Below are 20,117 nucleotides of genomic sequence, written 5' to 3'. Positions count from 1 at the left end.
GGAATTATGCACTTGTGTTTCAGTTTCAGTGATGTAAGTACAAATAGCATATTTGCTATTTTGCCTGATCTTAGCTTATTGTTTATTTTATGTTTAAAATCATATATTGGCTTAGTTTTTTGTTTATTTTATGTTTATAATTGTATAATTGAAGCATCACTCTTAAGCCAACTCTGTAATTTATGCTGAGAATTAATAACTAAATGCAAAGTTACTGTTTTGTTCCTACTTTTAAAAAATTAAATATTTATTGAATACTCATTGAACCATGTAGAATTACTATTCCTATTGGTCATAAATGGCCAAATATCAGCAATTTCACATGGTTCATCCAGATGCTATATGTGCAGCCCCATCTCTAACCTTGAGGATCTAGGTACCTAGTAAAGCAACTTATCTTTGACTACGAGCACCTTCTTGAGACTGGTCACTGAAATTAATAAAATGAGATGACACAAAAGAGCCCATAGAGAATGACAATAGTTGTAATTGCAGAAATGAAAGAGTAATGAAAGGAACATTTTATAGCTTGAAGAGTTATCCCTGAAGGTGAAATCTAATTGATGTTAAACTGTATATGGGCATGTTTCATTGCTTTTATTAAAGATATTGTACCTAAAGTAAGTATTTTTTTAAGAAAAAAAATCTCCTCTTTACCTGATCTAGCTTTATAGTTTACACTGGGTCAAGGAAAGAAACAAGCATATTTTAGACACCTGCAAAGTGCATTGGGCTCTGCCTTTGGCTTTCATGAAATTTACCTTTTTAATTCTATAATAAAGCATTAAGATATTATTATCTTCATTGCCTAATGAAAAACAGGTCTGAAGGGTTCATCCCTTCAGGAAATATTTGTAATATGCCAAGCCCTACTGGGAATAATAGCACTGTAAAGGAAAATGAATTTCTGACCTCCTAAAGTTAAAATTAATTTGTGGATATTTAATTGCTTAAGGTCACCCAGCTGGTAAGTGATGAAGCTGGAATTGGAACCCAAATTCGTCAGACTGGAAAGCCTATTTCCTTTCACGGTACAATCTGTTTTAGAAGCCATCAATAAAGTTGCTAAATTATAGAATATATCTAGGGTCTCTCTGTTAACTGTTGGCAGTAGTATTTTGCTGCTTGGGCTCTGCATAAGACGAGGAAGGAAAGTAAGTTTCAAAGTTACTGTTATGATATTAAACAATCACTATATGCACGAATGCTTATCAGATACTTCACTACTTAAATGGTCACAGCATCAAGAACATCTTATCTTAATGATTATCTATACAATAATCTTTTGTTGTTGTTTGCTAATTATTACATGCATTCAATCTTTTACTTAGTATTGGAAAATTAATTTAACTTTCATTTTATTATCTGTTGTCTGATCTTAATTCAAAGGCAGGGATAATAAACCTTAAGTGAATGTAAGAATTTAACTTGACATGTAGTTAAAAGTGAGAATATTAGTTTTAGAATGTATCTTAGAAAAATACATAGAACCCTACATACATAGATGTGGAGACCTAGAAATACTTGAGTGAAATGACTCAAAAATCAGAGTAGATGAGAAGTAATGTTGGGACTTGGAGGTAAGCTTGCTGATCATTTCAACCTCCAGAGTGAGGGAGAAAAATAAAGAAGGAAATAACTTACACCACGGCTCACTAGCTCACCCATTTGGGTGAGTAAAGGGTCATTTTGATACTAGACTCTTCAGAAGCAAAACAGGTCTAATAATAGGGCATAATGTTCAATGTCCACGCTTCTAATCTCTAGCTCTCTGATCTGAATTAGGATACTCTCGATGTCTTTGCATTCTTCATCTAGATGGAACTGGTGGACAATGAAGTCTACATTAGTGACTTTTTCTGTAGTATGTTTGCTACACCAGTTTTAGCTCTTTTTGCAAAAGAGGAAGCTAAAATTTTGAGTAGTCTCAACGTGTCATTTGAAGCAAGATGTATCAAGAACAACTGTCTATCTGTTACCAAGGCTTCCTATTCTTATTAAATAAATTCTTCCTCTACTGGTATTATAAAAAAAAACAAGAACTCTCTTTTCAATATTGTTTCATGAGAAATTGAGGGATGTAGTTAGCAATATGTTAATGCTGCTGGGTAAAAGAAATAAATAATTTATTCACATGCTTCTCTTGATTGGGGAATCAGAGTTTACTAATGCCTAGAAGTAAAATACCCTTGTGTTCAAGCAGAAAAGCTCAATACGTTTGATCTCATGAGTGTTTGTGTATGTGTGTGTGTGTTAAGTATGTGCAGTTGACAAACAAATGAAATCAATTCATGCTTTTTCACAGAGTTCAATAATCACATAAAGAACTTTAAGTTCTCATACAAATTACCTTTTGAGGTTCTCTGTGTATTCTCTTTCCTTTTTAAGACATAACTTTATACTAAGCCTTTAACAAAATGCCTTGAATATGTCTGATTTGGGGTAATGACCACTAATGGGTAGTAGCTTATATGTTGATCAAAATTTTGTATAGGACTCTATAATGAATAGCATTTAAAAATTTTTCTATATAATATTAAAACTGTATATGCCAAACAACAATTTTTAGGCACACTCCAAGCAACTTCCCACTTCTTCTTTTCAGATCATTGTGAACAAACTTGTTTCTTATTTTTATTTTTTAAATAGATTTAGCTTATTCCAACTGTTTGTAACAATTACTTTTTATTCATGAATTATCTATTTTACACAATACTTCTCCAATTGGACACACTGTGCTAGTTCGGAAAACTCTTAAGTGCATCATTACTCTCCCAAATCAGTAAGTCATCAAGTCTGTCTTCTTTATTTCCCCTGAACCCAGCACTGGTTATCCCCTAAGGATAAATGAATAAAAATGCAAAGGATATCAGCCTGGGGTCAGGGATGCATATTTATATTCTGACTACTGGTGATAGGTGTGCAAATCCAGAGGGACAACTTAGCAAATTCCAATGAGAATTTTTCAAAATCAAAAATACTGAGTTATTAAGTTCAAGCATAGCATTACTAAATCCTTTTTTTTCTTGCAATTAAAGAGCTATTCACTTCAATCTTACTTGTTTTGCTTAGCTTTGAATTTCTCTCTTGTTTTTAAATATGTTTTATGTCCAGTTGAACATATTTATTTATTCCCTGAACAGGTTTTTGTGGTTTCCTTATCATATGCATTGTAGATGCAGCAGTGAGTAAGAGAAAATCCCTACTTTCTTGGAACTTAACATTCTAGAAGTTTCACAGTAAACAAATGCTATATATGACTTTGGTACCAGTGTATTCTAGGAAGAAAAGAAAATTAGGGAAAGAAGAGAGAATTAAGCAGGCTGATTAGTATTGATTAGTAAGCAGGCTATTTGAGGTAGAGGACTGAGGGAAGTCTTGTCTGAAGAAACTGTATTTGCCTGGAGACATTAACAATCTGTAGGAGTAAACTAGATGAGATTAAGGAAGAAAAATGCTTCAGAAGGAGAATAGCAATAGCCTGAAGTTCCTGAAGTAGAAAGATACCGTATGTGGTTGAGGAAGAGCAGAGCCTTTCTTTCTTTGGAGTAATCATAGTTATGCGGAGAGAATTAGCAGATGAGGAGAACCTGGCAAAGGTGGACTGTGCAGATTTTTGGGTGTCATTCTTAGAGGTTTGGAGTTTAATTGTAATGGGTAGCTATTGAAGAATTATGACAAGAACATGATATGATTTGCAGTTTTGGAAGATCATTCCTGACTATGTTGGATTTGGGAGTGAAGGAAAAAAAATCACGCTTAATTACTAGGTGTTTGGTTGGAATATCTGGGTGAATGGTGGCGTTGCAGTATTAGCACAATACCTGCGATTTGTTGTCTCATGGCTTCGAAGAATGAAGAGGTGGACACAAAATGAGCAGCCAGCAAAAGTTTATTAGAGTATAAGATTAGAAAGAAAGAATAGTATGGAAGCTGTCTTTACTGAGAGGAGACATTTGAAAGTGAATGTCCCCGACTATAGGCAAGGGTCCTTGTTTTATAAGGTTCTGGTCACCACCCTCCTGCCCCCACCCTTCCCCCTTGTACCTTCTCAGTCTCCACCCTTATTGGCTTGATAGTTCTAGGTGCTGGGTTGTCCATTCCTGATTGGCTCATTTCCATTGTATGAGGGGGTAGTCTATGGCTATACCATTCCTTTGGGTCATAGATTTTTAAGGTCTACTATTTATTTTTAGTCAGGTCTTTTATCAGATTCCTGAGAGAAACCTGAGGGGTAGTAGGTGGTGTCTGTTACATTCTTAAGAGAAACCTTATGCCCGAGGGGGTTTGCTATGGTAAGGCATTCCCAGCATTGTTCCATTGTATGTGCTTTTCCCCACCCAGGGGCCTCAGGTCCTAATCTTCCCCTTTCTGCCTATTTTATCCTATCTTTCCCTATTATATTGGTACCATTTACTGAGACAGGGAAGCCTGGAGAAAAGGTCAGTTTGGAGGAAATTCAGTTTTGTTTTGACCATGTTTTAAATATCTGAGTACCTGTCATTAAGGCAATTGGATATGTAAGTTTGAAACTCACAGGAAGAATCCAGAGTTGAATATACAATTTGAATAAATTACCATATCTCTGGTATTCAAAGTCAAGGGATGAGATAAAGTCACATCAGAGGGAGTGTAGATAGAGATGGAAAGAAGACATACACCTATGTCCTATAGACTTGTCCTATACACCTATAGAATACACCTATACACCTATGTCCTATACACCTATAGACTTTGGGAAGTCAGAGAGGATTTAGTCAAGGACTAAGCAGAAGTGAGCAGTGGTGAGGTAAGAGGAAAAGCAGAGAAGATTGTGTAAGGCAAGTGAATAAATATTTCCAAGTAGAAGGAATTTATTTTTTAGGTCCAATTCTGCTCAGAGTGAAGAGGAGGGCACACACTTAATTAGTGGTGTGGCAATATGGAGATCACTGATGACTTCATGATAGTGGGTTTCATGGAAAAAATGGGGGAAAATGCCTAACTAAAGTGAGATTAAGACAGAATGATACATTAAAAGTGGAGAAAATGAGTAAAGGCAGATTTTGAGGAATTTTGATACGACGTACAGGCCAAAATGGAGCAATAGTTGAAAGGACAAAGAGAATCAATAGTCTTTTTTTTTTCTTTTGCTGTGATATAATGTGTGTGTTTTCACATATTTACAATATAGGAATAATTCAACACAGAGAGAAAAATCATTAACATGACAGAGGGGGAATAACTTCAGTTCTAAAGTCTCAGACTAGATAGAATAGAATCTACCACAGAAGTGGAGGGCCCCGCAAATATCCATTGACTGATGAATGGATAAAGAAGCGGTATATATACAATGGACTATTACTCAGCCATCAAAAAGAATGAAATCTTGCCATTTGCAATGACATGGATGGAGCTAGAGAGTATTATGCTAAATGAAATAAGTCAGAGAAAGATAAATGCCATATGATTTTAGTCATATGTGGAATTAAAGAAACAAAACAAATGAACATGGGGCAGGGCAAACCAGGAAACAGACTTAATTATAGAGAACAAACTGAAGGTTACTGCAGGGGCGATGGGAGGGGGATGGTATAAATGGGTGTTGGGTATTAAGGAAGACACTGGGTGTTGTATGTAAGTGATGAATCGCTAAATTCTACTCCTGAAACTAATATTACACTGTATGTTAACAAACTGGAATTTAAATAAAGAAGAAATGCAGGGCTGGGACTTTGAAGGGAGTTAAGTAGAGAAGGCAGTTAAAGGGAAATTGGTGGTAGGAAGATAATGTAGTTTTTTTCTGAGTGTTATTATTTTCTCAATGAAGTGAGAAGCAAGTTTATCAGCTTTGAATAAGAAGGGGAGTGATATTGGATGATGGTGGACAGAAAAGATGGTGAAAAACATATGTAACAGAAGGGGAGACTGAACTGACTAAAGGAAAATAGAGGCTGCTGGGCAGTGGAAAAGATTCATTTGAAATTTGAGGTTTAAATGTAAATAAGGCTTGTTAGCTGGAGTTTTGTTTTGTTCAGACATTTTCAGCTGTTCACTGCAGATCTGGAACTAGCAATGAAATTGGTTTAACCTGAATTGGAATTTTGCTGGAAAGCAAGATGGAAAAAGGAGTTGATGGAGATTGCTAGGGACTGGTTTTATTGGCAGGCAATGGATTCTGGTCCAAGTAAGTAGGGAGATGAGACATAAGGAAGATGATGAACCGTGAAGATTGGATGAGGGTTAAAGAATTTTTGGAGTGCCAATACAATAAACTGTTGCCAAAGAAAGGAATACCGGTAATAACAAGATCTCAGGTATTGCCATAAAAGCTAGTGGTTAAAGTGGGGTGGAGGAAAAATTGGAATTATGGAGATCAAGGAATACAGAGTCCAGAGAATTGGAAAGATCATTTACATTGATGTTGACATCCTTTAAGACTGGTAGAAAGTCAGTCCAGTCATCTAGGTGATAAATTTTTCTTCTTGTTTTTTTTTTTTTTTTTAAGATTTCATTTTAATTCTACTTAGTTAACATTAAGTGTTATATTAGTTTCACATGTACAATATGGTGATTCAACAATTCCATATATCACCCAGTGCTCATCATGACAGGTGCACTCCTTAATCCCCATCACCTATTTAACCCCTCCTCCTCCCCTCCTCCCCTCTTAGGTGATTAAAATTTTAAGATGTTTGAAGAAGTGGCATGGTATCACTAGATGACTGTCTTAAGGAGGGGTAGCACAAGAGTTCTTCAGGAAGAAGGAAGGAGAAATGATCTGGATATGGCAAAGATGGGCAATAAATACAGCTACTCAACTCCCAGGTTCTATGGTTATAGGGGTTGTAGGAGAAAAACAATGACTACCTGTTACCCAAGAGTGGTAAAATATAATGTTCTCAGAAGGTCCAAGATTTCTCTTAGAGCCAGAAGGTTGAGAAAGCATTCAGAGTAGTTTTTGAGAATTTTTCTCAATGTAATGGGTTGGCTTGAGAAGGTAACTAGAAATTTTGAATGTATGCAAAAAGATTATATTGTGTAGAATTATATTGATACATTAAACTATGTATTAAATTACAATTCTTCCCAAAGTTTTAGAAATATCAATATTCTTCCATCAGTTTTTCCTATTAAGTGTGCCTTAGATGAAATACACTTCATAACAGGTAACAACTGGGGACAAGTGGTTTTGCATCCACATTTTCAAGGCTTTTGAATTTTGTTTTTCTGCTTCATTAAATTTACTAGTAGCAACTTTAATATCTATTATATTTTGAGTGCCAATATATAGGTTCAATTATTTCTTTTGAAATGAATACTCTTTTTTAAAGTTTATTTATTTTGAGAGAGAGAGAGAGAGAGAGAGAGAGAGAGAGAGAGAGAGAGAGACAATGAGCTGGGGAGGGGTGGAGGCGGGGAACAGAGATCCAAAGTGGGTTTTGTACTGGCAGCAGATAGCCCAGTGCAGGACTCAAACCCACGACCATGAGATCATGGCCTGAGCCTAAGTATGACAGTTAACCAACCAAGCCACCCAAGTGCCCCTGAAAGGAAATATTCTTATAATAGGACTTTATAATGGCAATAATGTTTATGTCGTTAGTTTATATTGTTTAATCCCTCAAAGTAGTCATTACTGTTATTGTCCCCATGCAGGCAATTTTTAAACCATTATCTTTGCAACTGTGGTTTTTCATCTCCAGTAAATATTTTTCTGCCTAATGCATTGTTTATAACTTCATTCATTGAGGATTTTCTGGTTTTGATCGTCAGAATATGTTTTTATCTGCTCTTGTTAATTTTTCTGGGGATAGAATTCTCATTTTTCAGTTGAGGTCAATTGTCCGTCTAATTGTCATTCCTATGTAGATGATCTGTTTTGTTTTGTTTTGTTTTTTTCTGGTGCTATTAAGATCTTCTCTTCTTTGTTATTTGTACTTTTACAATGATGTGTCTAAATATGATTGTTTAAAAATATTTTCCTGCTTGGAGCTTATTGAGATTCCTTGACCTGAACTTTGATATCTTTCAACATTTTTCAGAATTTCAGCCATTACCCTTTGGAATATTTCTTCTTCCTCCTTCTTTCTGTTATCTATCTTAAACTCCTTCATATATGTTTCCTGTCTCTTATCTGCTCTTTACATTTTCTGTATTTTTTTCCTCTGAGCTCCATTGTTGATAATTTTTCAATACTGTCATTCTTTTCACTAAATTTCTCTCCATCTCTATCTAATATGCTCTTTTATACATTAAAATAATTTTAATTTCAGTTATTTTGTTTTTCTATTGTAGAAGGCCTGTCTGGTTCTCTTTCAAATCTGCTTGGCTATATGCATCATTTATTATTATCTAAAGAATAATTCTTTGCTCATATTTTCAAATCTGTTTGATCTCTTGAAATACATTAGGCATTCATATATTTATTCTTTGGTAATTTCAATATCTGAAGTCTTTTGAAGTCTGTGTGTGTGTGTGTGTGTGAGAGAGAGAGAGAGAGAGAGAGAGAGAGAGACAGAGAGAGACAGGGTTTTTTGTTTTTGTTTTTGTTTTTCTGTTTTCTTTGCTGTCTTTATTGGTGCCTGATTTGCTATCAGTCAGCACATTTTCCTTGAAATTTATCTGTGGTAAATTTATGTGGCCTGAGTTGAAGTTGAGTTCCTTTGGAGAGGATTTATGTTTGCTTCTGCTAGTTGCTTTTGAATAATAGCAACTCAGGATTACAGATTCATTTTCATTTAAATTCTGAAGTGAACGTTTTTCAGGCTATCTAGGTAGCATGGATTTGAGCCACATAGACTCATAGGAATAGGCATGCACTTCCAAAACTGCATAATTTTTTTTTTTCTTTTTTGCATCTTTATCCAGAGAGCAGCGAGAAAAAAAATTCTCCTCTGTCCTCTTTTGCATGGTGGGTTTACTTCTCACTCCCCTTTCCCTGTGGGTGAACATACCTTATTGCACAAGAACAGCAGCTACCACTCACACTGAATTCTGTGGTACTCTGCAGAAGAATTCAAGGTACCCCCTGGAATTGTCCACTAACATGGTTGAAGTTGCATTCTTTTGGCTTTCTAGCTTATTATGCAGGGATATCCCTTACTCTTCTGTTGGCCCAAGTCTTTCGGTTCTTTATCTGGCACTCCGCATAGCTGTTTTGCAAAAACTCAACCTCACCCGGATTGACCAGTACCCTTCAAGACAAAGCTGGCATTAGTACCAGCTTCCATTTCACAATACCTGTTTTTACTGTGTTTTTGTGTGTGTGTAATTTATTTTTTTTTTTTTTTGCTTTTGTTTTTTGGCCACCACAGATTTCTAGTTTTGTTGTCAACTCTTCAATTCCTTTAAAGAAAAGTTTGTTTTAATTTTATGAAGGGTTTTAATTGTTTTAATTAATATAGTCATTCAGTGTAGGGTATCTATTTCAATATTTACCAGAATCAGAATCCCACATGTAGTATTAGTATTTGAACATATGTGGAGAAACTTTTTGTGACCATTGAATTCAATACAATAAGAACATTAGTAGATACATCAAACTAGTATTTTATTTAACGATATCCTATATCCTTAGGAGACTGTTTTCCTGACAGATCATAATGTGCAACATTATACTTAGGAAGGATTCCTTGCCTTATCATACGTTATATACAAAACTAATTATTAATGTTTTATATATTATTATTATTAATGAAAGGCAGAATTGACTTTTAGGTGTTTTTCAATTTTTTTTCCATCTGTATGATCCTCAGAAATAGCTTAATACCATCTCAAATATTTTAATAAAAATATCGTCTATAAGCATTATTTTGTAGAATCATAGTATGAATTTCTTTTGAGATAAAATTTTTTCTATACAGTTTTAAGTGTATAAGTTATGTGTATCTTATTCCATTTAGGATGTTTATTACAATTACACTCTAGTGAATGTTCTTATAAACATATTCTAGTGTACTTGGATCAAAACTTCAGCAAAATGGGGTGCCTGGGTGGCTCAGTCTGTTGAGTGTCTGACTTCAGCTCAGGTCATGATCTCATGGTCTGGGGTTCGAGCCCTGTGTTGGGCTCTGTGCTGACATCTCAGAGCCTGGAGTCTGCTTCAGATTCTGTGTCTCCCTCTCTCTCTGCCCCTCCCCCACTCATGCTCTGTCTCTGTCAAAAAATAAATAAGCATTAAAAAAATTTTTTAAAACTTCAGCAAAATAGATTTTTTTAAGAATATATTTTTAAGATGGAATTATTTTATGCATTTATATTTTTGTTTTTTCCCAGTGCCCGATAGTGCACCAGAAAATGTTACCTACAAAAATATATCTTCTGGAGAGATTGAGCTATCGTTCCTTCCCCCAAGTAGTCCTAATGGAATCATACAAAAATATACAATTTACATCAGGAGAAGTAGTGGAAATGAAGAAAGAGCTATAAATACAACCTCTTTGACCCAAAGCATTAAAGGTAAAAATAATATTTAATGTTGTACATTTATATTTGTACTGACAATGTGGTTATAAAATATTAGCTTGCTTTTATATTATAAGTGGTAAGTAGGATTCATTTTGTACAGAGTATGACAATACTGGCTTTTTGGTTAAATAAACTAGGAATTTATTACAGTCACATGAAAGAATACTCAAAGTCAATCCTTTGTGACCTTATCCTATACCATTTTGTCTTTGTAATAGGACTTACTATTTGAAAGAAGTACATTTTCATTTAATTTTTACTTTTGGAAGATTAAGAGTCATTTCATAGTTTCCTTCTTGCCTATTATTAAAGGATATTTTATAAGTCTCAACTTACCTATGTTATTTCTTTTTAGGACTGAAGAAATATACCCAGTACAAGATTGAGGTGTCTGCTAGTACACTCAGGGGTGAAGGAGTTCGGAGCGCACCCATAAGTATACTGACTGAAGAGGATGGTAAATACAGTAGTGGATCCTGATATGTTTTGAATCCATCACATTTCAAAAAAAACATGTGCATAAAATGAAGATATAATGTGAAAATTCTCTTAGATTGGGGTATCAGTTATGTGCATGTCAGCATTATACAGAAATTTCACTGTCACAGAGTAAAAGAAGCTAGCAAAGTCAGCTTTATGTTCAATAAAATCAGGTATAAAATGTTCTTATTTGATGCTCAAGTCATCCGTGCTCTGTAAAAAATTAGTAATATTTTTTCATGGCAGTTTTTAAGGCTAAAATTTCAGTTTTAATGGTTTGAATATAAACTAATGTATGTTATGGCTGTGTTTTTCAACTTTAATGTTCATAAGAATAGACATTTACATCAGTTTTGTAGTAGATTCTGTTATGTCAACCTGCAACCTCCCCCCCCTTCTTTTTTTTTTTTTTTTTACTGTATTAGGACTAGCTTGATAATGAGTTCAGGCCAGTTTTTAGGTTTCTGTATGTAATTTTCCAAGATACCATTCCTGAATGCTAATAGCCTTATTAAATATTGAATATTTAAACATATCTTTTCCTAAACCTGAATAAAATCAACTTTACTACTGAGACGACTTTACACTGGTACCTCACCAAGTTCTAGGCATATATCATGCTAAGAAAATTACTTTTGAGGAATATATTTGGGATTTGGATTTGCATTTTATGTTTTATACATTATATATATTTGACACTGTTATTTTTATTTTTATTTCTACAAAAGGAAGTCCTATTGCCATGAGAGTTGGGCCTGGGTGTATCATAAGTGTTTGTAGGATATCTTTATTCCCCCCTCTCTTTCAAGTTTTTCCATCTTGAAGTTCAGTTGCATTCTGTGCATGTTTCTAGTCATACACCAGGACAATATGTGCGTTATACATGTCTAGCAGAAGGAAGACTTTTCTTGCATTGTTCTTATTTTATTCAAAGTAATAGTCTTTGGAGCCTTCTTCTCCCAGTTGAGGTCCTTCCCTATTTTTCTCTCTATGAAATTATTTCATCAGTGTCCAAGTGAGCTGCTCTGAATTGTCCCAGGTTCTAAGTCCTCTCATGGGTTGGTCTTCCCTAGTCATTACCTCTACTTATTATGCTTATTTCTCCATCAAAGTTCACCTGTCCAACTTTTAATTTTTGTCATAATTCAGTTCTTTGTGCTGAAATAAAATGAAAATTAACTAATAAAACATCCTTTCCAATGGGACAATTGTTAAAGGCTAGAACAGAGTGGGGGTTAGCTCTTTTTTTCCATCTTAGATAATGCCTAAGAAAGATGTACTAGATAATTCATGCAATGCCTTTCTGGACATAGTACCCACTTCCCCACCTCCTAATTTAATGAAATAGTCCTGATGGTAAGAATTCGAGATCTTATATGAAGGAATCTAGACCAGTAGTGAACATATATTTCAAGAAGACAGAGCTTTTTACCACTTAAATCAATTGTTTCAAACTCTACAGTGCATCTGAATTACCTGGACTGTTAAAGTTACCATGGCAAATCACCATAGTGAACTTAGCATCTAAGTGTCTGGTCAAGTCATTGATATAATTACTAATGAATGGGGTGAAGAATTGGACCCCTTTATTGAAAAATTATGACAAATCAAGAATAGATAAAAGACTGAGATGCTTTGTATTTTGGGTATTAGGTGCTCGTTGTCCTCATGAAACTTGCAGCTCAGTGGCAGAGTTCTAAATTCAATAAGTGTATAGACAAATAGTTTTTATAACTTTAATATTTCCCCCAAATTACTCCTCAGGACAATAAGAGGCATGTTAGTTACTGAGGTAGAAGAAGTGTAGATGAGGAAGTTAAGTCTAAGATGTGACCTGAGGGAAGATGAGAGTTAGGAAAGACCATACCAGGAGGAGAAAGAGTCTTATGCATACCCATTTCACCTATTCTCATATGCTTTGTTATGATGAGTTGGACAGATTGCAAAAGATATCATTGCATTTATATATTCTAATTTTCCTCTTTCTTTAAAATAATTTTTTTTTAATTTACTTTATGACTAAAAGTTTGTACCTCTTAATCCCCTGCACCAATTTCATTTTTTTTTAGATTGTGTTTTAGAATACAAATGCCAGGGGCGCCTGGGTGGCGCAGTCGGTTAAGTGTCCGACTTCAGCCAGGTCACGATCTCGCGGTCCGTGAGTTCGAGCCCCGCGTCAGGCTCTGGGCTGATGGCTCAGAGCCTGGAGCCTGTTTCCCATTCTGTGTCTCCCTCTCTCTGCCCCTCCCCCATTCATGCTCTGTCTCTCTCTATCCCAAAAATAAATAAACGTTGAAAAAAAAAATTTTTAAAAAAAGAATACAAATGCCAAAATGATTAAAACTTCGCTTGCTATAGTAGATATATAGTATTTTGTTTAGATAGACATGTTAATTATATTTAGTTAGCAATAAAATGTTTCACGTAAAAAGGAAAATACCCAAGGATATACTGAAATTAAAAATAAAACACTTAGAATTATCTGATATTTGACATAATAGTCTTAAAGCATATTATAGAGTAGAAATACTTAGTTACAACAGATTATATTCTATCAGTGCTATTTTTGATTGAAATCCTTTTTTTCCAACAATAAACAAAGGTTAAGTTTTACAAAGATGTTAGGGAAAATATCATAGGCTTTTGTTTTGACAAATGAAAGAGTTCTCAGAAGTAATTCATATCTTGGGAACTAGACATCTCCAAGTGATATATGGATTCTTGTGATAATCAATATTTGAAAGCATTTTTATTGTAGTGCTAGTGAGAATAACAAATAAAAATATGAATACAGCTGTCACCATTATTCCTTAGAATTCATCTCATAAACCTTTTCTCTGCTCAGTAATTTTTTGTGTTGGAAAATTGTTGTTACTAAAATAGCAAAAGCATACATACACATTACACATGCATATGTACACATACAACTCTGGTTGAGATTATTCAGAAAATAAAAAAAGAATTTAAAATAATTCAGGTGGCATTTTCTTTAAATTGTTGGAAAAAGTGATCTGCACATGTGCTAATCTATAAATTAACATTGTTCAAAGATCTGAACAAATTCTTAAAACTTCTATCAGCTACCTATGAGTTTACTTTCCATATAACTATAACAATGATAAAAATTTTAGTAATGTATACCTTTCTATTGCAAAATTGTATATTAATGCTCTAAGACATTACTGTAGTGTTACACAGGAGCTGAGAAATGCCATTCTATATGTCTTATCTAATGTAAATATAAACTTAGCTAACTAGGTTGTAGTAATTTTTGTAGAGCTTATTTAGTGCAAAATGGCTCAGGTATTTAGATCCTTCCGCTATACTGGTGGAATTAGAAGTAGACCCTAACCTGTCCATATTATTTATGTGCTGTGTTGCTTTTCTTTGTCACCATTCAATTTTGGAGACTCAGTGGACAGATTTTGATACTATTTTACAGTTTAGTGACAAACTGAAATTGAGGAATGTAGTTTTTATTTGTGAGGTCAGTCATTTTAACTGCTCTCCCAGTGTTATGCTTATCACTTTACCACTTCTTGAATGTGTGATTTTTTTTCCACTTCTTTTTATTGTTTGAGGAACACTTTTACTACATATTATATTTATTCACCCCAGTAGTTTTATTTTTACTAGAGGATGATAATTTACCAAGATGTACTTGAACAGTAGGTGAATCACTGTGACATACCCCTTGTTCTTTTTTCTCATGAAATATTTTTTTCCATTGAATCACAGAAACAGATGTTCTAACACCACCATGCAAAATCTCTTTTTATCATCTCATTTTGAAAGTAAACAATTAGTCTCCCATGCTCGTGGGGAAAGGCACTGCACCTGATTCATTGACCAGAATGTTTATAGTGAAAATTTTGTGCATTGCTATTTTAGCCTTCTCTTATATATGTTTAATAAAATGTATTATCCTTACCCTAACTTTTCAGCTCCTGATTCTCCCCCTCAAGGCTTCTCTGTAAAACAGTTGTCTGGTGTCACGGTGAAGTTGTCATGGCAACCACCCCTGGAGCCAAATGGAATTATCCTCTATTACACAGTTTATGTCTGGTAAGAATTTTTTTTCTTTTTTGGAAATAGTTCTGAGAACAAGTATTAATCTGTAACATAATAGGAATGTAGTTTTTTTTATTTCAGAATGTGATGCTACATTAGGAACCTGATTATTAATAGGCTGGTTAATATGCTTTTTTTAAGAAACAAGTTTTTCCCATATTATGTAGAAGTCCAAGCATAGTCAAATAATATAATTTTTGTACATAAAAAGTATATATTATGCATAATTATATCACACTTCTCTTAAAAGCCACTGACTTATCAACTTATGTGAATACATGCATATAATTTTAAACTCAGTGTTTTACACAAAAACTCTCTATGTCACCGTCTTTTCAGGTTTCTTTGAGCAGATTAATTTCAACTAAAGTTTAACTAAAAGATATTTATTCATAAATCTGTCATTTAAGGTCCATTTTCCCATGAAATTTAAGTAGTGTATCTATTTTTTTTTCTGACCACCTTTACACTGATTGCCAATTTATTTGTCAGTTGTGAAAAAGATGAAATCCCATAGCACATCTCATGTCAATTAACAACATGGCTGTACTGCTTCACGAAAACTCAGTAGTGAGAAACCCTCACTTTGATCTCTTGTAAGTCCTCTTAGAAAGATTTGCCAGTTATATATTTCCTAGTGGATTTTAAATATTTCAACTCACAAAATACAATTTACACAATCCTTTATAGAACATGGGCATGTCTTAACATTTATGTTCCTGACTCGAAAGTCTAGCACTGAGAGGTTCTGATATTTGAGGAAGGCTACTCTTCTCTTTCTTAAATTAAGATTTTTCTTTCCCTAATCGCTCTTTACACTCTTTGCATATTGCTCATTGGGGCTATACTTCCTGGGTTTTTGTTTTGTTTTTTTTTTTCATTACCTGATTCCTAGTCCTTTTGCCTAGTGGTGGCAAAATTGAGAGTGACTTGAGAAATGTCAGTGAGAAAGAAGCAATGAAAAGAAGGTAAGCATTTTCCTCTGTGGCCCAGTTCATTTGTGTATCCATTTTTCATTACTTCATTCAACAAAATTGATAAACTGCCTGTATACCAGTGCACAAGACACACATAAGACTCCTGCTTTCAAGGAGCTTACATTCTGAAGGGATAGCTGGGCTATATCCCATAAAGAAACAGATGAGGGAAAGTTGGGGGGAAAGAGGGCTACTTTTGATGGGATGCTTGGGGAAATCCTTTCTGAAAGAGTGATATGGAGTTACAATCCTGATGACAAGAAAGAGCTTTTTGTCATGTAAAGATCTGCAAGCTAGAATTTTCCAAGAAGAAAGAGCATCAGCTGCATAGACTCTGTGAAGGAACATAATTTGTCATTTTGAAGACCAGAGAGGTCAGTGTTGCTGAGGGATAGATACACTAATACTGAGGAGTAAGGCAGACAAAGATCACAAGCCACAATAAGGGTCTGGTTTTTCATTTTAACTGTAATTAGAGTTACTGAAGAAATTTAAGCACTTTGGATACTTAAAGGAGAAAGAATTTTAGATGGAGGCGGTTAGCAAGGATACTATAGGAGACTGTTCTGGTAGTCTGGGCAATAGATGATACTGCCCATGGAGGAGAGAAGTGGGTAGTTTTCTTCTACATTTAGAAGGGAGGGTTGACAGACAGAACTTGGTGATAATTTGGCTGTGGGGATAAAAACGAGAGAGAGAGAGAGATGAATCAATGATGACTTTTAGATTTTTGAATCAAGGATGATGACTGAGATTTTTGACACCATTTTACCTAGTTAGATAAAAATGAAAGTGAAACAAACTAATAAAAGTGAGAATCAAGATGTTACTGGCTGGGGTTTCTGACCCACATTGTAGGGACAATCTTGTTCTTCTCTACAGTGATTGTGCTGTGTAAGTTCAGCTCCCCAGTGGTGCTATTTCTCTGCTCTTTCGAGGGTATCCCCTTTCTGTCTCACTTCCTAAGATGGATTCTAGGTGCGAAAGGGAAGCCTACTGAAAGTGGGGTCAGGGAATCTCAAGTCTGTGATATTATATGACTCATCTCACCTGGCTGTGTAGGAATCATGCTGCTGCCCACCTGCAGTCATAGCTTCTAGTTTCAAGGTTCTTATTTTCTGTTTTATCCTTGACCCAAACTCAGGATTCTTCTAGTGTCCTAGCTCTTTTAGCATGTCTGTCTCAACCTTTAGGGAGCTAGATGCTCTTACCAATCTTCAGGGGGCAAGATTGCAAAAGTGACCACTACACCCTTCCCTAGCATTGGATGATCTGCTAGAGGAGCTCTTAGATCTTGCTGATGGTGGCATGCTGAAGACAAAGAGTTCCTAAGAGGCTTGTCATGTTTCTCTTCATCCTGAGAAGGAGCAAGCCCTGCTTACTGTTATTCAAAGAGAGTTATTCATAGAGACATTAAGCCAGAGAACCTGCTCCTACAGTCAGCTGGATTGTTTAAGACTGCAGAATTAGGGTGGTCAGTACATGCCACATTCTCCAAGGGAACCACACTGTGTAGTATCCTTGACTACCTGCTTCTGAAATGTTGGAAGGAAGAATGTGCAATGATAAGGTGGATCTCCGGAGCCTTGGAGTTCTTTGCTATGAATTTTTAGTTGGGATGCCTCCTTTTGAGGCAAGCACATACCAAGAGATCTACAATAGAATATTGCAGGTTGAATTCAAATCCCCTGACTTTGTACTAGAGGGAGCCAGGGACCTCATTTTAAGACAGTTGAAGTATATTCCTAGCCATAGGCTGACTCTAAAAATACTGCACACTCCCTGGTTCACAGCAAATTCACCAAAACCAGCAAATAGCCAAAAAAGCAAAGAATCAACTAGCAAGCAGTCTTAAGATTCTTGTAGGGATGGGGCGCCTGGGTGGCGCAGTCGGTTAAGCGTCCGACTTCAGCCAGGTCACGATCTCGCGGTCCGTGGGTTCGAGCCCCGCATCAGGCTCTGGGCTGATGGCTCGGAGCCTGGAGCCTGTTTCCGATTCTGTGTCTCCCTCTCTCTCTGCCCCTCCCCCGTTCATGCTCTGTCTCTCTCTGTCCCAAAAATAAATAAAAAACATTGAAAAAAAATTAAAAAAAAAAAAGATTCTTGTAGGGAAAGAAATCCTTGAACCAGGGCTGCTGTATAATCTGTCAGGAACAGGTTACTGACATGTATTTTACTGTTGATTGCTTGCCTACAATCTAAAATGCTACTGAAATACATACATACATATATATGTGTATGTGTGTGTGTGTGTGTCTGTGTCTGTATATATATACATATATATACATACATGTATATATACATACATACACACACAGATACACACACACACATACACATACATACATACACACTGGGAAGGCAGTACCTTAGCCTCTCCATTCACAAAGTTCTACTTCAAAAAATAAGACACTCTGAAATCAAAGTAGCCATGAGAATCATGATAACCTCACTGGTTTCATAATCCAGAGGCAAGGTTTAACTGCAACTGCCCACAGCTTATTTTGAGGAAGGTGTCCTTGTGAACAATGAACTTGGAGTCCAATTGTGGGAAAGTGGCCACTTTGCCCTGCCTTGGTCAGTTAAAGTGCCATTGGGTGACCTTCCAAGTGCCTGAGTGTGTATGTAACTTATTGGGCGGCCAAGCCTGATAAAGCTGTTGGAATGAATATGTGAATCTTTTTAAGTTCTAGAATAAAGATTTTTTTTGAAGATGTGTAAATTTAGTAAAACTTCAAAGATATTTAATAATTTGAAATCAGAGGAATAAATTCTTAATATATTAACTCTAGAAACCTAGAAGTTTCAGAAATTAGATTTCAAAGGATATAGGAACAACTCCTTATAGAAGCTTTTAATGTTACATTTTTTTTTGTTGTTAAACTGGGACTTGGAATGATTTTAGAGACATGGGTTTGGATTCTGGTCCTGCCACTCAATTATCTGCGTGATTCTCTTAAAATACTGTATAAATGGTGGTATCATTATTAGCAAAGTTCCTATTTCAGGGGTTCACATTTTTCTCTTCTCAGTTTCCATTATTTTGGCTTTCTAGTAATTACCAAACTCTTTTGAGAGCAACATCTTTATTTAGGGGCACCTTGGTGGCTTAGTCGGTTAAGTGTTTGACTATTTCGGGTCTGGTCATGATCTCACAGTTTGTGAGTTTGAGCCCCATATCGAGCTCTGTGCTGACAGTGTGGAGCCTGCTTGGGATTCTCTTTCTCTCCATCTCTCTATGCCCTTCCCTCCACTCATGCTCACTCTCCGCCCCCCCCCCACCAATAAATAAATAAACACTAAAAAAAAAAATAAAAACATCTTTGGATGTTTGGTATTTTCAGTATATCTACAAAATACAGACTGCCAATTTTATTTTATTATACTGAGTGACTTCTCTCTTTTTCATGAATATTCTTTACAAAATAGCTCTACAAGGTGAAGGTTAATGTGCAGGCATTTTATAACCACTACTGTGTGAGTAACATTTGATTTGTAGATGCTGTGCTCAGAAATCTGCTTTAAAATGACATTTCCTTTTAAAGTCTGTTTTATGAAATAACTTTTATCATTTATCCAGATGGTAAAGTAGCATTTTTTTCCCTCAGTTACATTGATAAATTATGCTTATTTGTATTTAAGTGATAAACAATCTTTGCATTGCTAGAGCAACCACCATTAAATAAATGAATTCCTGTTCGAGCAGTTATCTTACTCTTTTAATACACTTTGGACTGAGGTATAATATTGTAGCAAACTGATACAAAGTTTATTTATTTACTTTACATAGACCTTCCTTCCCTTGCAATAGGGTTACATCCTGATAAACTCATCGTAAATTAAAAATATCATGAAGTCAAAAATGCACTTAGTACACGTAACCTGCAGAACATCACAGCTCAGCCCAGCCCACCTTAAATGTGTTTAGAACACTTACATTGGCCTACAGTTGGGCATAATCATCTAACACAGGCCTACTTTCTAGTAAATGTTGAATATATCATGTAATTTCTTGAATACTTAACGGAAAAAGAATGGTGGTGTGGGTGCAGAATGGTTGTAAGTGCCTTGGTTGTTGATCCTTGTATTCATGGAGCTGACGAGGAACTGTGGCTTGCTGTCTCTGCCCAGCAGCATGAA

At 35.3% G+C, this 20,117-nt stretch overlaps 1 protein-coding gene across 2 annotated transcripts in view; it reads left to right on the top strand.

The window, feature by feature from the left end:
* The window catches only part of PTPRQ (protein tyrosine phosphatase receptor type Q), a 257,649-nt gene that overhangs the window by 87,905 nt on the left and 149,627 nt on the right, over positions 1 to 20,117 (top strand). For both annotated transcript variants that reach the window (XM_086712736.1, XM_086712737.1), the window contains exons 33-35: positions 10,258 to 10,440; positions 10,805 to 10,906; positions 14,874 to 14,994. In XM_086712736.1, the coding sequence (XP_086568862.1) occupies positions 10,258 to 10,440; positions 10,805 to 10,906; positions 14,874 to 14,994 (406 nt within the window). The remainder of the gene's footprint in view (positions 1 to 10,257; positions 10,441 to 10,804; positions 10,907 to 14,873; positions 14,995 to 20,117) is intronic.

This window comes from Puma concolor, chromosome B4 (assembly GCF_028749965.1).
Source record: "Puma concolor isolate L17-30 chromosome B4, mPumCon1.1.hap2, whole genome shotgun sequence".
NCBI lineage: Eukaryota > Metazoa > Chordata > Mammalia > Carnivora > Felidae > Puma > Puma concolor.
The sequence above is the reverse complement of the archived record's forward strand: the minus strand, read 5'-3'. Positions and strand labels throughout refer to the sequence as shown.